The sequence below is a fragment of the Tachysurus fulvidraco genome, chromosome 17 (assembly GCF_022655615.1).
Source record: "Tachysurus fulvidraco isolate hzauxx_2018 chromosome 17, HZAU_PFXX_2.0, whole genome shotgun sequence".
NCBI classification, from domain to species: Eukaryota; Metazoa; Chordata; class Actinopteri; order Siluriformes; family Bagridae; genus Tachysurus; species Tachysurus fulvidraco.
Window position 1 is genome coordinate 13529651 of NC_062534.1, and position 21058 is coordinate 13550708.

Genomic DNA, 21058 nt, shown 5'->3' on the forward strand with positions numbered 1-21058 from the left:
TGCAGTCTTTATAATCAACATAATGTAGCAGCTTGTTTGCACCAAAAACCTTATTTTTTTAGGGGAAAGTTTCATGCCACAGGCAATGTAAAATTATACTAATCCTTGTGAAGGGCTGTCACAGACTGAGCGAATATTACTCTGCCCTTTACTTGGCTTTTGATTGTAGAAATTGTATGCATGCCACATATTATTTGAAATGCTAGGAGATGTGTGTAGCATGTCAGATTACGCAATAATGTGAGTCAAATTGCACTACCCATGTCAATTATGGGGACAATGAAGCTATAATATTATACACAAAGTACAAACTGCAAAACCGGTAAAAAAGAAATTGAAGATATGATTTTCCACACTCAATTACATGCTCTCATCACTCATGTTAACAGGTTTGTGAAACAGTAATGGCTGTGGTGATGGTTTTGTGAAACATTTCATTGCCTCCCACACATAACTGTGAAGCATGGGTCAGAGTGTTTTAACAATATTAACCGACCTCCCAAATGGAACTCTATGGATATCTCTGGCGTTGGAGTAGTAAATGAATGCAGAAAACCTTAATGTTAATTGAAATAGGAGCAACTGTACATTCTGCAGTGCAGCTGTCTCCATCATAGGACTGGGTTCATTCCTTTGAGAATTTAACACTCATCAGGGTTTTTCCAGAAGTTCATCTGTGTTGATTCTTCATTATTTCAAATTGTAGTTTTTACTTACATTCTATTGGTGACCTGAAAGTGTGAAACTCCAAAAAATGACATAGAAACAAGAAAATAGACAAACAAAAACCCCACAAAACCAGCAGTAAGGTTCAATAAAGACCTACCCTTTCTCTCTTGAGATAATGTTTGTTTGTTTTTGCTTCTGTTTACTGATTTGCTGTTTTGCAATTCCTGGATACCATCACACACAGTAAAACTTATTAACAAATCCCCTTTAGCCAAAGTATACTGTTTCCCTTGTTTCTGTTAACGTTGTGTTTAGTTCATACCTCAGCCCTTGAAATGCTGACTGGAAGCCGTGTAATCATGAACTCATTGTCATGCTGTTCTTATTTTCTTATAGCACGTCTCCATGGAATACATTCCATCTAACTCCACAGCCAGTAAACCTGAACCCATGTGAAGCCTGTGTTGCTATGTGGGAAGATTAGTCATGGATATAGACTCACTACTTTGTCAGTATCTTTGCCAGTTGCTGCCTCCAGTGGTGTTTTTGAGTGGGATGAAATGTAGTAGTTTATAAATACAGGCGTTGAACTTTTTTTCCTTTTGCTGTTCATGAACGAGAGCTTGTGTGTATGCACTAGATAGAGATAGGGGCTTAGTGCTTGGTCTGTGCTGGAAGTAGAGAAGGATAGGCACTGTGCATAGACACAGCAAGATTGAGCTGAATTCTAATGATGCTGCATGTGGTGCCAAGGGGCACAAAACGAAAAAGCCAGTGTGGATTTTTTAACCTCTCCTCTGTGGTGAGGAAAAGTCATGCATTGCAGCCTCTCTGCCCATGAGGATAGGTTTGCACATATTAATGAGAGTTGGATGTCAGAGCATGAAGGACAAATTGCTGTCCTTTCAGGCTTAAGACTTTGCACCCACACTAATACAACTTGACTTAACAATGTTCAGCTTTTTGTCACTTCCTTACTGTTTGCCCTTAATGTGCCATTTCCCTAATAGCATCTATTACATTCAAAACCAAATTCCCTGACAGACATCTCAGACTGGTTGTATTGCGTTTTTAATTTTGTGGCTTCCTAAAAGACTATTATCTTTAGAACAAGGCTTTCAATACTACTGTAACAAGGTCCTCCTAGTCTTGAGTAATTAATTAATGATGGAGTAATTAGTTGCAGAGGAGAGGAGGTCAGCTCCAGTTGGAAAACGGCTGTCCTGGGATCCATACAGAGGGAACAAGAAGAATCTGCATCTAGCTTACAGCCATAGCACACTCTCAGAACAGAACACAACAGTGTGTCATGTAAATGAGAAAAGAGTTGAATTATTATCCATCAGCACAAATGGATCAAACCATTAGGATGAGGTTGACCTCTAGCATGCGGACATTTTGTATTAATGGCTTTAATTGTACAGCATTACTAGAGCTCTTGTGGCTCTTAAACGTAGAAAGCATTCATCATGTACCGAGATGCAGTGTTGTTTTCTAGGACATTGTAGCAACAGAGATGATGCTTAAATATTTTTCATGGATGCATTGAATAATTAATTCCCCATTGAGCTTAGCTTCATACAACAAGCAGAAATAAGACGCTTTATGTCTTTGGATGGAAAAGAAAAAAGTGCAAGAGCAAGAGCAACTTGTCATTCTTGTGTCAGGGTGCCTGAAACAGCCCCTTGAGTAGCGTCGAACTCTTGGATCATGTTAAATTTCCTTGGAGCTTCTGTAATTATGTTGTAATGATTTGGGCCAGGCTTTCAGTGAAATCATTTAGAGTTGTTTATGTGAAGGTGATGGCCTAGCCCTCCTTGTAGCTATGGTATTTATTTGGAATGTTTGAAACCAGACTTTCAATTAAACCATAGATCCATATAGATTTTCAGTGCTTAATCTGATTATGGTGAGGACTGAGAGGAGAACAAAAGTCTAGTCTGCCTCTTGTCTTTATACTTATTCACTGCATGTAAGGACTGAGGTACATTCATCAGAAATACATAAACACAAGTTCGAATTTATGTTTTTGTTCTTCAGAATTACATTTTTTATCAGGAGACTGACATGGTGCTGAGATGGTGCAGTGAGATCCCAAGTGTTCATTTGTAAGAAATTTTTTTTTTTAACATTTAAAAGTATAAATCACAGAATGAGTTAGACTGACTGATTGCTGCAACTGATTCACTAATAATTTGTAGGCAGTTTTTACACCGTTTGTTTGATAAAGTCCAAACTATAATTTATTTGCATTGTATCTTTGATTCGGTTCACTGGGTTTCATATTAATAGAAATTTCAGACAGAGTAAATGTAGAGGGTGTGTTCATGATTGCTCTAAAATTTTGCAGGGTGCTTTGACATTTCTTAATGGCCCTCATAAAGGTTGTTTTACCTCTTAAGGTCATCCAACTGCGTTTTTATTATGGAAAAGATATAATAGCCTATTATTGTTGATTGCCATTTAATAATGTGGTACTTCTGCCCGAAGCTTTGGTTCAATAACAATTTCTGCTACACTCATTGAGCTGTTTTTTATTGTTAGAAGTGCTACAGAGATGAAAACATGTATAATATATTTTGTATAAGCCATTTAAAAACAAAATAATTGAGTGTGCATTGACATGCATGAGCTCTAAAACTAAATCTCTTGGCTTGGAGTGAGAGGGTTGACTATTTTTTAGGAATATTGTAGCAATTTATATGCTGTATTTCACAGTGACAGCAGTCATACTGATCATCTCAAACTCCCGTCAACCTCTATACTTGTTCACAATCACCTGTGTTCGCATCAACAAATGAACCATGGGACACTTCAGGGTTCAGCTGTCTGGTCCACCCTCAAATACAGATGGACTGTTTACATATGTCCATACACACAAAACTAGATATCAAGTTTGTTTAGTCTTCACCAAGCAAAGTAAGTGGGAGAATCTTTAAAGAAGTGGTTTATGCGAACTTTAATTAGTCCACTTACTATATTTTGCATCATTATCCCTATTATGTGACAGTGTTCATAAGTTTGTTTTTCTTTTGGAAACCGGGGCACCGAGGCGCATAGAGAGGTAAGTGCACAGATCCAGTCAGCGTGCAGTCTGGGTGTTTTCAGACCTCTGGATCTCTGTTTTATTCCAGTACATGGGCCTTAAATAGTAGTTTACAATGCTGCATTTTGGCTTTGGCTCATAGAGTTCATCCATAAATATGGATAGTCAGCAGCTCTGTGAGCTTACTGTGGCTTTCTTTTTACTCGTAGTCATTAAAATTTCTCAGACTGAACAGGAATTAAGGTTTCATCAGGACAACATCGAATGCAGCTATTTCAAAGAAAATCCATTATATGCCATTTTAAAATGAAGATGTGTGCTTTGTTGTTGAATAGCCATGACAAGTCCTTTTATCAGCAAACTCACGATTCATGTTGTAGCTATTAACCTAACACGTTACATGACACGCTATGTAATCGGACAGTTTTCAGCATGTATTGCTATACAGGGTGGTTTGCTTTCTCACCACAAGTGAATCTCTTCAGAGTTTGTTTGCAGAGGTTGATTGTTTTGGTGTGGATGCAAGCACGATTGCCGTGCTCATATATGTCTAAACTAACCAAATCAATGGAGAAAACACACCAGGTTAAAGAACAAATGCTCCAAGTGAGTTCGGCTGCTTCCTGTTCATGGACGCCACAATGGATCACGTGGTCCACATATTAAATTTGGTGCAGGTTTTACACCAGATTCCCTTCCTGATGCAACCTGCCCATTTCATCTGGGCTTGGGACCAGCACTGAGAGTTAACTCTTCAGTGGCTGGGTTGGATTCCTTCCTGGCAGTCAAACACAGGCCACAGCAATGAGAGTGCGGGATCCTGCTGCTGGACCACCAGGAGGCTCAAACATTCCAAGTGAGCCATGTGTGAAAACTCAGATAAGTATATAGAAGTATCTATGGGAAAAGTATCTGAGTCTAAAACTGGATGTTAGCAGTGTCTGGTTTTGCCCTCAAAATTCAGATTTAATAACAGTATTATAATCTTGGATTTTGAAAGCTGATGCCCTTTTCATATTATGTTAATTTATAGTCCTATATATGTGCAATATCTCCCACTATGCCACTTTATGACACTGTTTACATCATTTTCTGTCTGGGTAGGAGTGTACAAATTTAGCAGAAAAAGTCCATTGTACGTATGTACAAATGACAATAAATATGAAACTTGGAACTCTTTTTAGAATCTTTTTTTAAAATCTTTTTAATTATGGGAGTGGGTCAGTGTGTATAACGAATCAGTGGACTGGGTGAAGCAACATCTTCAGCTACTGGAGATTTCTATCAAGACTGTACTTGTTTATACTGTATAAAGAAGTTAAAATATGGGCCCGTTAGTAGCTTATATTATCTCTTACATGTCCTTAAGACACTGAAGTGATAAGTATCCAAACATGACTTGTCAATACATACAATTGTATGCAAAAGTTTAGGAACCCCTGACAATTTCCATAATTTTCATTTATAAATATTTGGGTGTTTGGATTCATTTTGATCTACCAAATAACTGAAGGACACAGTAATATCTCAGTAGTGAAATGAGGTGTATTGGATTAACAAAAAATGCACAATTAGTTACAGGTATTCAAATCAACAAAATGGCAAAGGTGCCCAAATGTATGCACCTGTCTTCTTTGGTTTTGATGCGTATTGCACATTTTCTGTTAATCCAAAAAACCTCGTTTCACTACTGAAATATTACTGTGTCCTTCAATTATTTGATAGATCAAAATGAAATTTCAGGGGGGCATGGTGGCTTAGTGGTTAGCACGTTTGCCTCACACCTCTAGGGTTGGGGGTTCGATTCCCGCCTCCGCCTTGTGTGTGTGGAGTCTGCATGTTCTCCCCGTGCCTCGGGGGTTTCCTCCGGGTACTCCGGTTTCCTCCCCCGGTCCAAAGACATGCATGGTAGGTCGATTGGCATCTCTGGAAAATTGTCCGTAGTGTGTGAGTTGTGTGTGAGTGAATGAGAGTGTGTGCCCTGCGATGGGTTGGCCCTCCGTCCAGGGTGTATCCTGCCTTGATGCCCGATGACGCCTGAGGCTCCTCGTGACCTGAGAAGTTCGGATAAGCGGTAGAAAATGAATGAATGGAAATTGTCAGGGGTTCCTAAACTTTTGCACACGACTGTAGCATAAATCGCTGCATTTTTATACTCTTTAGCCATCTAACACCTATATTTCTAGCTGTAGCACTATTAAAATTGCCTTGATGATTAAAATATTCCTATCCCGCCTTTTTATTCATTAGTATTCATAATGCAGTGTATTCAACCAAGCAACTTTTATGTTGCTCTTATCCCTCTTTTTTTCTTTTTACTAAATACATTTTAAGGTGTCATTACTCTATGCTGATAGTTGCCTAGGAAATTGGGTATGCATAGAGTTTGGTGGTCCTCCATGTCTCCCAGCTGGAAGGGAGGAGTAGCTGGATGAGATGTATGCACTAGCCCCAGGAACTGGAAGTGATTGCTCATCTGTGTTTTGCAGAGGTATTTACTGAATACTGGAACACGGATCACACTACAGGAGAAGTGAATTCAGGAAGGCCAGAAGTGTTTCTTTTAAAGGGGGTGCAGAAGAATGGTCAGGTGGAGTTATAATCTACTTTAATTAACTCTGACAGAAAAGTTGCTGATTTGCCAAGGTGGCTTTCTTTAATAATGCATCCACATGCACATTATGCAGGGTAGACAGTGAGTGCTCACGGGAACAAGTCCCTCACTGTGAAGAAACAGAAGGTGGTGGATGTTTAAAATAAAACTGTGGTGAGGAAAGAGATGTGTTGGTTGCTCATAGAATGCTACCTGCCAGTAATGGTGACCATAGAAGGGGAATAGTGTAAAAAGTAAAAGAGCATGTATAACACTGTACAGTGTGAACAATGAGACAGAATGATTTATCTATAAGGCCTTATGCAGAAGCTTTCTCCTTTCTGTCTACATACAGTTTCATCCTTTACAATCAGTCCCCAAGAGCAGGCTTTATTTAGATAGTATGATACAGTCTTTGTTCATATGTCACTGTGGGGAATAATCTGTCCTCATAGACTTTCACTATTCCTCTCTGCTCCAAACTTTTCTAATGAAATACATTTATCAACTCTGCACAATAGACAGGCAGAAATTGTCTGTTTTGCTGCAGATAATTACCAAATCTGCCTGCTTTTGTCATCCTTTAATACCTGCTCTTTCTCCGTTTGCAGTTTGCTATTGACAGCTTAATAAATTTGGCCTGCAGTCTAAAATTAACTTGATTGTATCTGTCGCCAATCTTTTGCAAGTATTGATTTAGGATATTAAGCCTGTCAGCATGAGCACAAAAGTCAGTAGCTGGCCAATGTGGCAGCTTCTCCCTTGCTGTTTTTTCTTTCATAATGTGGCTTGTGTGTGTACGTGTGTGTTTTTCAGAGTAAGTTACAATTCATTTAAAGGTGTGGGTGGGTTGTGGGTTTGTGAAGAATTTGCATATATTTGAAGGATAATGCATTTATTCACTCATCTTGTTAAATTATGTTAGTATCCAAAGTTTTTGCAAGATCTGCATTATATTTCTTCTAGTAATATCTCATGTCACTTTTGACTGCCTATCCTACAATTTTAAATCATTCCATTCAGGATTTTATGATCGCAAGTCAAGCAAACTCTAAAAAATTCAGAGGAGCTTTCAACTTTTCTGAATTACCACAGAAGTTTAGCCAAGACGTGTTGGGTGACATCACAACGTGCATTAAGCCAAAGACCTCTTTGGTTTACATGAATCCATCATGAGTACAGCTATCAACATCAGTGATTACATACAGTATGTGCCTTTACTGGTAGTAATTTTAAAGAAGAATCATGTGCTTGCAATATTGTTTTTTACAAAAACAAGCACAGAGAACACTGCATTGCGAAGTCAAGCATTTTGGGCCGCAACAATCACAAAAAATTGAAGGGGCTAACAAATGACACAGGTTAACTTATCCCCTCTGCATCTGAAGCATACGGCATAAGGAATATATATTTTGCATGTTAATATGTTACATGGAATTCACCAAAGCCGTGACCAGATAACTTTTTTGTGGCTCACTGGAATGAGGAGCACAGAACTCCATGAAACGCTCATGAGAATGATCTTGAATTGAGCTGAAAGCAAACACTGTAGCATTTCTGGATACTGGATGTGAACTCTCATCAGAGACTCTAGGATGCTGGAGGTCCTTAGGGTATTCTTTAGGAGTCTGGAGCCTGGGGCTGAATCTGCTACACTAAAGCCCCATTCAATAACTGATAAATTAGTTCTGCAAAATTAAGCAAATTAACTTTGCCAAATGAAGCAATTTGCCTGAAAGACTTGTGAGGGTAATTTAAAATTTTGAAACTTCAGAATCCATTCTTTTGTATAAAGGTTTAACTTTCTTTAAACTTGTATTTGGAATAAAACATGACCTATGTTTGCATCCAGACTTCCATTCCTCATTGTGGCAGCTACGTACCTTTTCTGTTTCACTGTATGTATTAAAAATGGAATTTCTGAAACTGAACTGAAATTTTCTTTATCACTTCTTAGACTTGTCTAGCTATCATTCTAATGCCTATTGGCATCTGTCAGCATCAGTCACTTATGGTGTTAATCTATTGTCCCCATGGCCCCGTGTGATTTAACACCTATATATAGATACCTGTGGTGTTTTTCCAGATTGCTTCACACAGACCCTTGCGTACTAGTACAGATATCTTTTGTCTCTCTCTAAACTGTGTCATTCCCTACCATCCACCCTTTCCCTCCTCCCTTCATACCCCTTCTTCATCTCGCTATCATCTTCACCCCCCGTGTGCACTGTGACAAATTTTGACACATCTGATGGTTGTTCATAGCACCATTAATCAGACTAGATCCACCCCTTAGCAGCTCAAAGACACACAAGTCACCTCTTTGCCGTTCAGCTCTGCGAAAGAAATAGATGCTCTGCAAACATCTAAAAGTTTATTGTGGTGAATATACAGTAAATCATTGCACAATGCAGATTTTAGTCAGAAAATTATGTTACGGGCCATAAATTCTGTACTTATGTACAATTTATTACTGCCATTTGCCACTCTACAATTTTCTTGTTTGTTAATGCAGCTAGTGTCTTCACACAACATGCTCATATATTCAAATTGATTTGCTTTATTTTTAAATAAAGTCCTTCTGTTGAGGCTCACAATTTGGACGGTTATAATGTGAAGAACAAAGCTTAAGTTACCATGTTGTCTCATTCGCTGGAACCTTGTAAATCCAATTACGATCCTTAAGTAGACATGTCCGCTGTAACGGCTGCCAACGAATCAGCCGTCACTGTGATCATTTAGGTAATCCATCTGCATGAGATGTTCCTAATGAGATTCTCTTCTAGTCCCATACTTCCGTTTGACCAGAAGAAATTGTTTTTTTTTTCTTTTTTGTTTCCTTGGTTAGTTTGCATTTTGACAGGAAGCTTCACTTATATGCCATGTTGTTTTTTTGTGTAAATTTGACCGACATTTAAAGTGTGGCAGTCTGTAAACAGTTCTCCAGTTTACAGCAGGAGTATCACTGTGTGCAATAATACTGCAGTGTTTATCGGTCTTCCAGGTCTTGTTCAGCTCACAACGTTTCTCATTTATTTTACAACATGTTTAATAATTAGCTGACTAGTGGTTATAAATCAGAGAAACAAGTTCCAACAGAGCCGAGCAGGGTCATGGTCCTTCAGAATTAAAAGCTGAGAAACTTTGGTGCAAAGCTTTCAACAAACAAGTACAATTCATTAATTTTAACCCGGGTATGGTTTTGACAATTGTGCTGCAGAAGTGCTCTAATTATTTAGGAACAATGCTTTAAAATTAGGAAATGCTGCATATAGAATTAATGGTCTGTGACTTCCAGCTAGAAGGAAATGAACAGACTGTAAAACTTAATTAAAACATTTTAGTTCTGCCCAATATCACAGGGTCTGAGCTATGCATTCCTAAAAATGAGCTGAAGTAAGTCTGAAGTAAGAATAAATTATGTCTGGTCCAGATCTTTTTCATATACAACTGTATGCCATAATATTAACTGTTTCTTTCTTCATTTTATGTTGTGGATTGTCCAAAAATCAGCATTACACAGTTGCTCCTTACCTACCTCTCTATTTTTAAAAAAGAAAGTTTAAAAACTCTTACCTGTGGTGGAACTCCTACTAATTTGCAGTACTGCCAAGATTCATGCTGTAATAGAAAACCAATCAGCACCTTGTGACTGGTGAGAATCAAGAAACTTTGTTACTCCAGGAAGGATAGACTGTTTTCACACTGGGCACATTTGCGCCCTCACAGCATTGGTCTGGTTTCAGACTTACTTGATTCTGTTGAACCCGGTGCATTTGTGTTATCTTACGTCATCAGACGTTCATGGAAAAAACAGTATGACTTATTTTTTTTTATTATAATTATTATTTCAGTGCTATTACTTGCAGTAAGGCATAAACTCTTCTGTGTCCCACAATGTTCCACTGCCACACACAGTACATTTGTGCTGTGGAAATTAATGTTGGCTTACATTCCCAGGTTACTTTATTTTACTCACTTATCTACTTACAGGTTTCTTACTTTTCTTCACAGTGGCTTACAAAAACTGTACTTTTTTCATACATTATTGTGGTTCTTGTGAGACTGATCTGCCTAGCAGCCATGCATGAATTGATTTGGAATTAGACCGTAGTGGGTTGATGTAAATGGGATACAGTTTTTATATACTGCATGATTGTGTATGGATTGTGCATGGATGTCTTTATGGGTGTTTGCATATAATTCTAGTGAATCACATTAACAAATAGCATGTATTTTTATTTTGATGAGACAGTTTAAGCTCTATGACGCTTGGGATTGAAAATTTGCAGAAGGGAATCAAGAAAAATTGTCCTCGTACTGCTCATTAAAGTAGTGCCAAATATAATGTTCTCTGGGAGCAACATGCATATGTATGTGAATGTGAAACTTCCTATATGTATATATAATTGGAAATTTGGTTTTGCTTGATAAAAAAAACTTGATTTGGTTGCCGGTCCATGTAGCTTATTTAAGCATTTTCTTATTTAAAACAGCCAATTTACTGTTGTTTTTCTGCTAGCCTAAGTCATTAAACAAACACTGTCTCAGGAGGATTGCATAGAACATTACAGAAGTCTATTTGCTTTTTTTGACTGATGAAGTACAAACACCTCTCTCTCTCTCTCTCTCTCTCTCTCTCTCTCTCTCTCTCTCTCTCTCTCTCTCTCTCTCTCTCTCTCTCTCTCTAACAGGCTCAGACCTGCAAGTTTGCCAGTCGAAAGGCCTTACTTGCTGCTCTCGCAAAATGGAAGAGCGTTACCTCCTCACCGCCAAACAGAACTTGGAGTCGAATCTGCAGTCCAGCAGCGCCCAGCTCAAACTCCTCATCATCCAGAACGCAGCTCTCTTTCAAGGTCGGTCCCTTCAGTATACGATGCTAGCAGCTAGGGATTGTAGAGTAGGTTATCTTACAGGTTAATACACACAAGACGACCTATAATGGATCTACTGACCTGCCACTTAAACAAATTGTCTTATCTGGTATGAGTTGGTAGCCTCGGGTAATTGCTTTATACTAACAATGTTAGATGCACTGGTGGTGGCTGGACCCTTTTCTGCTTATGGAATGTGGTTCAATGCAAATTACTTCAGTGACAGGCTTGGAATAACTCCCTAAGCAGGCAGATCTCTAAAACAGCCTGCTCTTTTCTCTTCTTTTTTTGCCCCAGCACCATCCTTTGGGGAGTAGAGAGTGAGCTTTGCTTACAATCTTCTCTACTCGTCTCTCCCCATTGCTTTTTATCTTTTTGTAGTTTTTGCTGTAGAGACAGATCAAAGGGCTCCCCCTCTCCACTCCAGCATCTTCCTTACTTTCTTGTCCTTCACTCCCATGAGCCCCTACTGCCCCTCCCCAAGCCAACCTGGCTGTTTTATCGTGCCGCAAAACACGGCTAAAGGTTTATTCCTTTGAAGTCAACTTTGTCAAACAATCATAAAAGTTAAGAGGCTCTGTCACTGGGACTTTCCCAGGGATCTGATGACAAGCCGCTTGCATCATGGCACACTTCTGAGCACAGCTAGTTTTCTTAGCGCTCCTCTTTTTGCTCTGGTTGTATTTAGGAACACTGTATTCTTTATAGTGAATACAACAACATAAGCCTCTTAGTCCAAGAGACAGCTTGATTTACATTTTCCATTCTCATTACAATTGCTTAACACAGGCATTTTAAAAACAGCTGTGTATACAGTCGTGCTATATCTGCTTCATAGAATGCGCTAGCAAATATTTGCCTTTGCTAATTGCACAGATGTGAATAAATGCAGCGATTAAACTAGACTCAAATACTGATAACTGTTTCTGACAATATCACAACAGAGCCCTTAGGCAAGGTTTTGGACTTCAACTGACCTACTTAATTAGGAAAACCTGCATAAAGGAACTATATGCTCAGAGCTTAAAGAAGCTCAACAATGACATGCTTTTACATGATTTTCTATTTTCCTGTGCTTTATCATCTTGGACACATTTAGAGCAAGATTAAGCAAGAAGAAACAGTGCAGCATGTCACATAAGCAGGCTGTTATGTTCTTACCATTTAACTCCTAATTATTTAGCTGTATTTGACAAATAAATATTTTCTTTATATTTCCAGTAAGAGGTGTCTGTTCATTTAGTGTTCATTTAATGGAACAAAAGGTACAGCCTGTTTGAAAAGCTTCTTTAATTTTAAAAAAAATATAACTCCCCTTGGAAAATGTACTTTTTAATAAATGGACTTGTATTATTCGCCATTGGGTAACAGTCACTTCCTTTTTGCTGAACGTAATGTAAAATCCTACATATACTGGAAGGCACATTTTGTTATGTGTTCAAATTACATCTTGTTCATTAAAGTATGTGATTTGCAAAGAATATTTACAGGCTAATTAGTGATAATGGAAATGCTACAATATAAAAGATGATAATCTTAATCAGTTTTTTGTAACCTACATGCCATTTATAGTGACTGACAGTTTAATTCCAGTGGCTGAGCCTGGGGGGATTTTTTTTATGCTACACCAGGCTTTGTTTAGCTGCTTAAAGACAGGACTAATTTACACCTTCCCTTATTCATTAAAAAAACAACAAAAACAAATGAACATGTAATTCCTATGTCAGGAATATAGGATTTAATCTGAGTTTACCCTGTTTATGCTGAGAATGCTTTTTGATAATATATTTTTCATGATTTCTTGAAATGCAAGAAAATTTAAAAATACACGCAAGAAAATAAAATGTAGCCACACCAAATTTCTCCATCCACAGCATGATTCAGCCATCTAAAGTGGGTCATGGTTCAAACAATTAAGTCATTAGCTCTCAGTTCAATTTTTCACATCTAAAAATTAAATATAAAGGTGTGAGAAGGACATTTTTTTCTCCTTTTTTTTTTCCGGCTGCTCCCTGTCCGAGTTCACCACAAGATAAGTTAAAACACATTGGCTATAGTAAAGATCAGGATACGTTCTGAGTCAAAAAACTTATTTCTATTTTAGTGCATTTTTTCCCCAGTTGTGTGTGAAATATTTAAAGACTACACTCTATGGTCAAAAGTTTATGGACATCTGACCATCACCATCATGTGCTTTTAAGAACATTTGATTCCAGATTTAGTTCCCCTTTTCTGTTATTATAACTTTACCCTTATGGGAAGACTCTCTGCTACAGTTTGGGATTTGCCCATTATCCACAAGAGCATTAGTGCGGTCATACGCTGATGTTGGGTGAAGGTAAATGGAGTTGAGGTCAGTTCTCTGTATAGCTCACTCGAGTTTTTCCACTCCAACCCACGTCTTCATGGACCTGACTTAACAGACCATTAGTTCTAGTGAAGGGAAATTGTAATGCCATAGTATCTAAAAACATTCTATACAGCAGTGTTGGTAAGACACAAATATAGGAGTGATGTGTGTTTGTTTCGACAAGCTGCTGACCGTAGGAACGATTTGATCTGAGCAGAATAAAAAGAATATTTGCAGAACATTTGAAGAACAGACCAAAAAAAAACATAGTCTCAAATTGTATGAGCTGCTGCTTATCTGCCATGACAAAATGGCGGAAGGAAATCAGTTAATAAGTAAATTCAATTAACAAGTATATTAAGTTAAGCCAGGCATGAGACAGACTGGTGTCCCATACAGTGTGTATTCTCATCTTGCCACTCACCCAGTGTTTCCGGAATACACTCTGAATCCAATGAGACCCTGCTATTGTTACAGGAGGGAATGTATGAATTAGGTTAACACTACTATCAGATTTAAGTGCAAACTTGACAAACGGTAAAACAATACACAACATGGCTACTCCTGGAACCCCCCAAAATGATTACACAGTTAACGTATTGCTGCATGGCTTCTATGCTGTGCTACACAGCCAGGCTAGAAGCAGGACGTGCGTATGGAATCTCAGAATGATCTATAGAAGTTTACAGGAAGTTAAGTTGGGAGAATGTGGAGCTTCAGGTGTGTCAGAGGTTATTGGCATATTTTAAGTAACCCTGGTGCATATGAATATATGGATCTCATTAAAAAAACTCTCATAACCAGCTAACATCATTGACACAATACCCTCTCCTCTGAATTAGCTTTAATTAGGAGAAACATTTACCTCATTCATTCTACAACTAGTCACACCAAGGCACACTTCTTGCAATTAGACATCTTCCCTCAGAGTTACAGTAATGACCCTAATGCACAGGATGTTCTGTCCTCGTTAGTATGTCTCAACTCTATGTCCTTAACAATAATCTTTTCACTATGCTTCCTTTTTGGTATTGTTGCTCTTTTGCAGTTGTACTTGTGTTTTGTTTTATAAATCCTGTTTCACTCAATCATTAGAGTAATTTACTTCTCTGTGGAAGTTTTGCCATAACCCAATAACAGACAGACATGCAAGCCTTTTGAAGTTGTTTTCTCATCGCCTGGGGCAAATTTAATAGCTTAATGATGGTAAAAGAGGCAGCAGCATCCCACAAACAAGCCCTTCGTGCATCATTTGCCTGATGAGCATGAATAGACTGGTCATTATTGCATCTTTTGCAATCAACTTATAATTAGTTTTCCAACTTGGTTGCTTTATGGTTGTTTTTGTGGCTGGAGACACCTAGACCAGGCTGGAATGTTAGCCACACTGGATAAGCCAAGCTATCTAATATATCTAAGATTTAGGCAGCTTTCATTTAGCACGCTAAAGGTTCTCCAGTATGTTCCTCTACGGGAAAGGTTTCCTTTTAGAAAACAAGTTGCAAGTAGATCCTGTTTGGGAATGTAAAACTGAAATCCCTTTTCCACATAAATACATAGTTGGCTGTTTTTGGGTGGATTTTATATGACATTGTTGCTGGGGACAAAAACAATGGAATAGTAGATACAGTATAGATAGTATTAGTATATTCATTCATTCAGTCAGTTGTCTTCATTTATCCTGGTCAGGGATTCAGTGGATCGAGAGTATATACTCAGGAACACGGCACAAAGGGAGAATATTCCCACAATGGGACACCAATCAGAATACCCAATACATATACTGTATATTTATATGACACAAAATAGACTATTTTTTTAAGCCAAGTGCAGTTTAAAGAACTCAAAATTACTGACATGCATACACTACATGACTTTAATTGCTTGCAATCAGTTGTTGTATGTAGGAGATTTCATGTTTCAGGGTCAGACACTGAATGATGTTTGATCACAGATGAGCTTGCTGGTTCCCCAAATCATGCTTTCTTGTGAAAATTAAATTGAGTGCTGTCTATTATGACTTTCTGCTACAAAAATAATGGCGGTACAGCTGGTTGGGTAGACACAGGGGTTCTGGTGCAAAAAAAAAACTATAGTGCAAAAAAATATTTTATATAAAAATATATAAATAAATAAATAAATTGTATATAAAAATTATACCGTGCGTCACTAGGGATCATGTTTATTTTTGCTGTTTGAAATGCAAAATAATTTTTCTTAGACACAGATGTTTATTGGATTATAAACTGGATTCAGGGATCTGCTTTGTGTAACAGCAGATGAATTTGATTTCTTGATTTCAGATTCTAACGGGCTGTTTCTCCACACTGTTCACTGCCTCAGATTTTAGACTTCCTAAATAAATTATACTGAAATGGTTCCAGTATATAAGCATTAAGAGTTCTTTCAGACATTTAACAAATGAATGATTCTTAGGGTATTTAAAATCTGCCCGTATTCTCATACTCGGATATCTTCCTGTTGGCAGGTTTGAGTGCAACACGGTGATATTATGAATAAAAATTATTTATGGAAAAAATTTGGGCAATTTTTGTAAAATAAATATGGGTTATTAAGGCACAAGTTAAATTTTGGTCATTGAAATCATTGTGTGGTCAATACCGGCCGGAAAGTTAATACCGGAGTGAAGGTGCTGGTAGACCACTCTGGTAGATCTTTCAGACATGGTGCTTGTCTGTCTATTAGGAATACCACAAAGAATACTGAATTGATTGTGGTGTAGCAGCTATTTCTGAAATAGCACGTAGTTTGAATGTTTGTGGTTTGTGAGTGAAAAGGAGCAGTGGAGCGGGGTATTGGAGTCCCGAGGAAGCAGATGGTGAGAGTGAGAGATGGAGAGAGCCCCAGAGACACGGCTGAGAAATCCTGAGAAGCTGAGGGCAAATGTCCTCTAATAACGGAAAATGCTTTTTGCTTCTGACTTTATGTAGATCAGCTCTTATTCTCACCTGTGCTTCTAGGTCAACACAAGAGATCTTTATATTGGAACTAAACCCAGCATTTTCTTGTTCATTATGTCCCAGTTCTGTCACAATGTTGTGGTGACCATGTTTCAAATCCTCTTGCAACACTTGTAAATCCCCCATTAATGCTATCTGCACCTCCCTTATTAGCTCATCTCACCTGGCTATCATCATATGCTTTGTCATGCATAATATTACCATTTTCACTCTCTGCTGAAAAAAAAAACACACACCCACATTTCTGTGAATTTTGTGTGTTCGTGTGTGTAATTGTCCGTCTGTCGTTTGATTTGGTCCATTCTCTCTAACTTCAGCAGCTGCCTCTCTGTTGATAGTGCAGCAAGCACTTCATAGGGTGCATTAGCATTTTTATTTAAGCCGGAGCTGGGGAAAGGTACACCAGCATCCAAATGATCACAGCAGAAAGGTGAAAGCTAAGTCCTTGATTACGGCAATGAAATGCTTTATAGTGATGTCCAAGCTAGCGGGAGGACGCAAGAAAACAAGCAGAAAAGGACAAACAGGACATTTCACCTGATGCTGTTTTTTTCTTCTTATGGCATGTGCCCAAATGTACGATTGATTCTTACTGCTTACAATTATAAAGCATCGAAAAATACATGACTGGCGTATCATGCTTCTGAATGCTGAAAATAAGGAACGTTTTGAAGTGATGCTGAATTATTTCTTAAGCCTCTCTTCACAGAACCGTGTTCAATTAGGCTTCATCTTGCAGACTTTAAGGGAGAAATGTTTATATAATGGAATTGTGTATTAGATAGATGGGTATTGTCTTGTAATCTTGATTAATCCATGGATTGAGCACTCTGACAGTATAAAATGAAGCTTTTCTTTAAAATACTTTTTTGTTTCCTAAGCATGCTATTACAGTATTGTGTGTAGGAGCTTCCCAATCTTAGTTAGGCTCTTAGTTAACTTGCTGTTGCTGTTAAAGTTTAAGGCTACAAACACATGTCTGGGCTCAGGTGTTGTTACATTTATACATTTAATGGTGAATATTTTTGCATTCAGTAGCTTGTGTAGCTCATGGTTTTTGACACCTTAGTCATTTCACGATGGTCCTGTTCATGTGGATGTTTGTGTTATTCATCCTTACCTTGTCACTGAAAATTTCTTTTGCCCCTGATCTGCTCATATATTTAACATCCAGTCAATGTATTTTTCATTCAGTACCTTACAACATTGAGCAGCTTATGCAACATTTGAAGTCAGCCAGTGGCCTGAGACTGTGGCCAATGGCCTCTTTTTCACTTCTTTAAAGTTCTTTTTCAAAAAGAGTCTGACTGTTTAATAGATGCTTGTCAGTTTCTCTGCCCACTATGAAACTGAACTCAAAGTACAAACCCGGAACTAACTGGCATGATGAAGGCAGCTGTCTGCCATGCCCAATCACCCTCTGTCTTCATGATTCTGGCCCCTGACAGCAGCAGCCAGACACTCATACTGATGGATGGATCCTGATGGGTGGATAAATGGGAAGTGGATGAGTAGTTTGCTGCCCTTTCTGTCCTTGTTTGTGAATGCCTGCATTGTACTGGTGAGAATGAGTCTCCAATGAAAAGCAGGTATCCGGCTTTTTGTGATGCTGAAAGAGACAGATAACTGCTTGCATGCTATAGGAAGATGTGTGTGCGTGCGCGTGTGTGTGTGTGTGTGTGTGTGTGTGTGTGTGTGTGTGTGTGTGTGTGTGTGTGTGTGTGTGTGTGTGCTTATATGGTGAAGCGAGATGGCAGACAAACAGGGTCCCTTGTGCTGGAGCAGTTAAATTGGACCATGTTAGTATTGATTTTGTCCAGATTGGGTGCCCTTTTATTCATAATGTATTCCCTTCTTGACTGACACCGATGCCGCAGATTATGTGTTTAAAAAAGAGGATAAAGTTCTAGATGCAGTATCTTCACAGTGAAGATACAGCATATACAGAATGGATGTCCCAGACCTTTTCATGCTCTTGTGCATTCTTTGGTTCATTATCCTTTTCATCAACATTCTTTAGGTAAGCTATTGGCACCAAGTTTTATCTGAGAACTCAAATTAAACTATTTCTCATAATGGTGAATAATATTTTGATCTAAAGCCTCACCCACACTGTCAAGTAAATAATAGGTTTATAAACTTAAAGCATTTCTCCTTTAGGATTTCAGAATTTGCTAACATCATAATAAAAATCTGCTTTAGATAGCATTCATTGTTAGCACTTTAATGTTCTCACTTCAGGTCAGTGGACACTGAAGGCAATAAATGTGGGCTGAAGGCAGTGTTGAGGGCAAGGGCTGTGGCCAGACCTCTGGCTGGCTAGGGGAATTTTCATCCATTAATTATTAAGGATCTCTTACCACTTTAGCTGTTTACTGAGGCTGAACATGCTGCTGGGCTCCCCTGAAGAGCAGGGCATTGCTGGGGCTCAGAGGATCTCCCCGTCACTCATCCTCACACTCTCTCACGCACTAGGGAAATGAGGGTGATTGCGGCACTCCGGAGGTCAAGTGAAGTCAGAATTTTAAGGTAATCCTTGACGGATCATTGGTAATGCAGTTAATGGCAAATATGGGTTACTGTGGTGTATATGGCATGATGCCAGCTGGTCACTTCCACTAGTATTTATTTAAAATTTGATTTATTACATTAGTCAAAAATAAACAGTCAAAACGAGGTGTCAATAATTTGGGTGAAATTGACTGAAAAATAACTGAAAGACTTTCCTTAGATCGAGCTGGACACTTTTTTCTGTTTCGTGATAGGACATTTAAAGGAAGTGAGCTGTACATGAGATCAAGTTTTTAGTCAATTCAACATCCTTGTCCTGTCAAGAGTGTGCTGCTTTTCCCGTATCTGCATATTCATACTGTATGAGAAGTCATATAAAGGGCACAGGTTCATGTAGTTTTAATGGCACACTGGAGATTTTGTGTATGGCATGATGTGAGCATGTCACACAGGATGTGGAGAGTCTGAACTCTGTACTTGACACTTGCACTCTTAACCCACTAGCTGAATTATTCAGTAAATGAAATGGCTCAGTACATTAACTATGACGTGACCTATTCTAAATTCCTTTCTTCTTTTTTTGCATGTTCATCTATTCACAGACCTGCTGTCTTTTTACTTTTCATATCCTCCTCTTATCTTAATTTCTATTCTCCCTCAGACCCTCCACCTCCTGTTGAGAGCAGACCTGTTAAAACATTGCTGCCTACATCCCCCCACAACCCCCCACTCTATTTCCTTTATGTGTGTGGCTTTGTGATTGGTTGAGAGTGACCATGCATCCTGTAGCTGTGAGAATAAGCTCAGTGTCCTGCCGTGTGGCTTCTGCTCTGTTGTGTCCATGCTGCTCGAGGCCGACTGGCCATCCTGTTACCGTCATGCTGCTCTGGTCTGTGCTGGCCTCCACTGCACCATCTGTTACCTTTGCCGTTTTCACACGTTATACACTACACACACGTCTCACACATACTCCACATTTTCACCTGGGCCCTCGGAGGGAATTAAGCTCTTTGAAAGTGTGATGTGTGTATGTGCCATCTGCACGTCATCTTACTTTGATAACCAGGCTAAGGCAGAGTGTGAGTCATGTCACTATGTCCTTGCTTAACACAATTCAGCGCATGGGTATGTTTGTTTGTGTGTAATTGTGCTATATGGTATTGGATCTCAAATAAGGACCCCCGCAGAGCACCATACTGCATTTTCCCAGCGGGTCCATTTGCATCAGTCCTCCCACTTTCCAATTTCTTTCTATTGTTTTTAGTGATATCTCCTATGCTTACAGCTCCAGTGCTTAGCTTTGCCTTTTTTTTTTTTTTGGTAAAAGCATTTGTTTGTAAAAGCACGTCAACAGCAGGAGGAATTTTTCTATAAAGCATTCAGTAGATGGAGGAATGTTTACTGAACCCTCTAGCTGTATAAGATCAGAGGTGTTTGTTAAAGAGGATTTATAGAGGATTTTTTTTTTTTTACTCTGGCTTGCTCATTAATGGCAGATTTGTCACCTCAGGGCAAAGAATTAAAAGCCATTAGGCAGAGCCCCCCGATGTCTGCCACTTTAGTGTGAGCCTTCAGTGTGTAAGCTATACCCAATAATACCCAAAACTTTAAAAGCAAGATGTGGCTGTGTCTATAGGGGCATATGGCTGGACTTGTTTTACAACCCAGTAGTACCTTTTTGGAGTTATCTAAAGACTCTGAGAAGCATCTGGGGTCTGACAGAGTGTTTGGAGTGTACACACTATGTTGAACTCCTAAGAGCGCATTGTTAATGAAAACAAAAATGCCTCTCAGCTACTGAGTGTTTGTGAAAATCTATTATCATGCCTTATCCAGGGCAAGGGATAAAAAAGGGTTTTAATGTAGATTAACAATTAAAAGTAGACCCTGGATTTGGAGGAAGGAGTAATTCTGTAGCTGTGATTCTAATTAGTGCTAAACAGAATTGTTTGCTGTAGATTTGTTAGGAATAGTAATGAGATTTATGCTGGCTCGGCTGAAGACCAGAGGAAGAGCAAATTAATTCTCTACAGG

General features: G+C 38.7%; 1 protein-coding gene across 1 annotated transcript in view; it reads left to right on the forward strand.

Moving 5' to 3' along the window:
- Positions 1 to 21058, forward strand: part of gpc3 (glypican 3) — a 99572-nt gene that overhangs the window by 1845 nt on the left and 76669 nt on the right. Inside the window, exon 2 of the mRNA XM_027135098.2 lies at positions 11003 to 11164. Within this exon, the coding sequence (XP_026990899.2) occupies positions 11003 to 11164 (162 nt within the window). The remainder of the gene's footprint in view (positions 1 to 11002; positions 11165 to 21058) is intronic.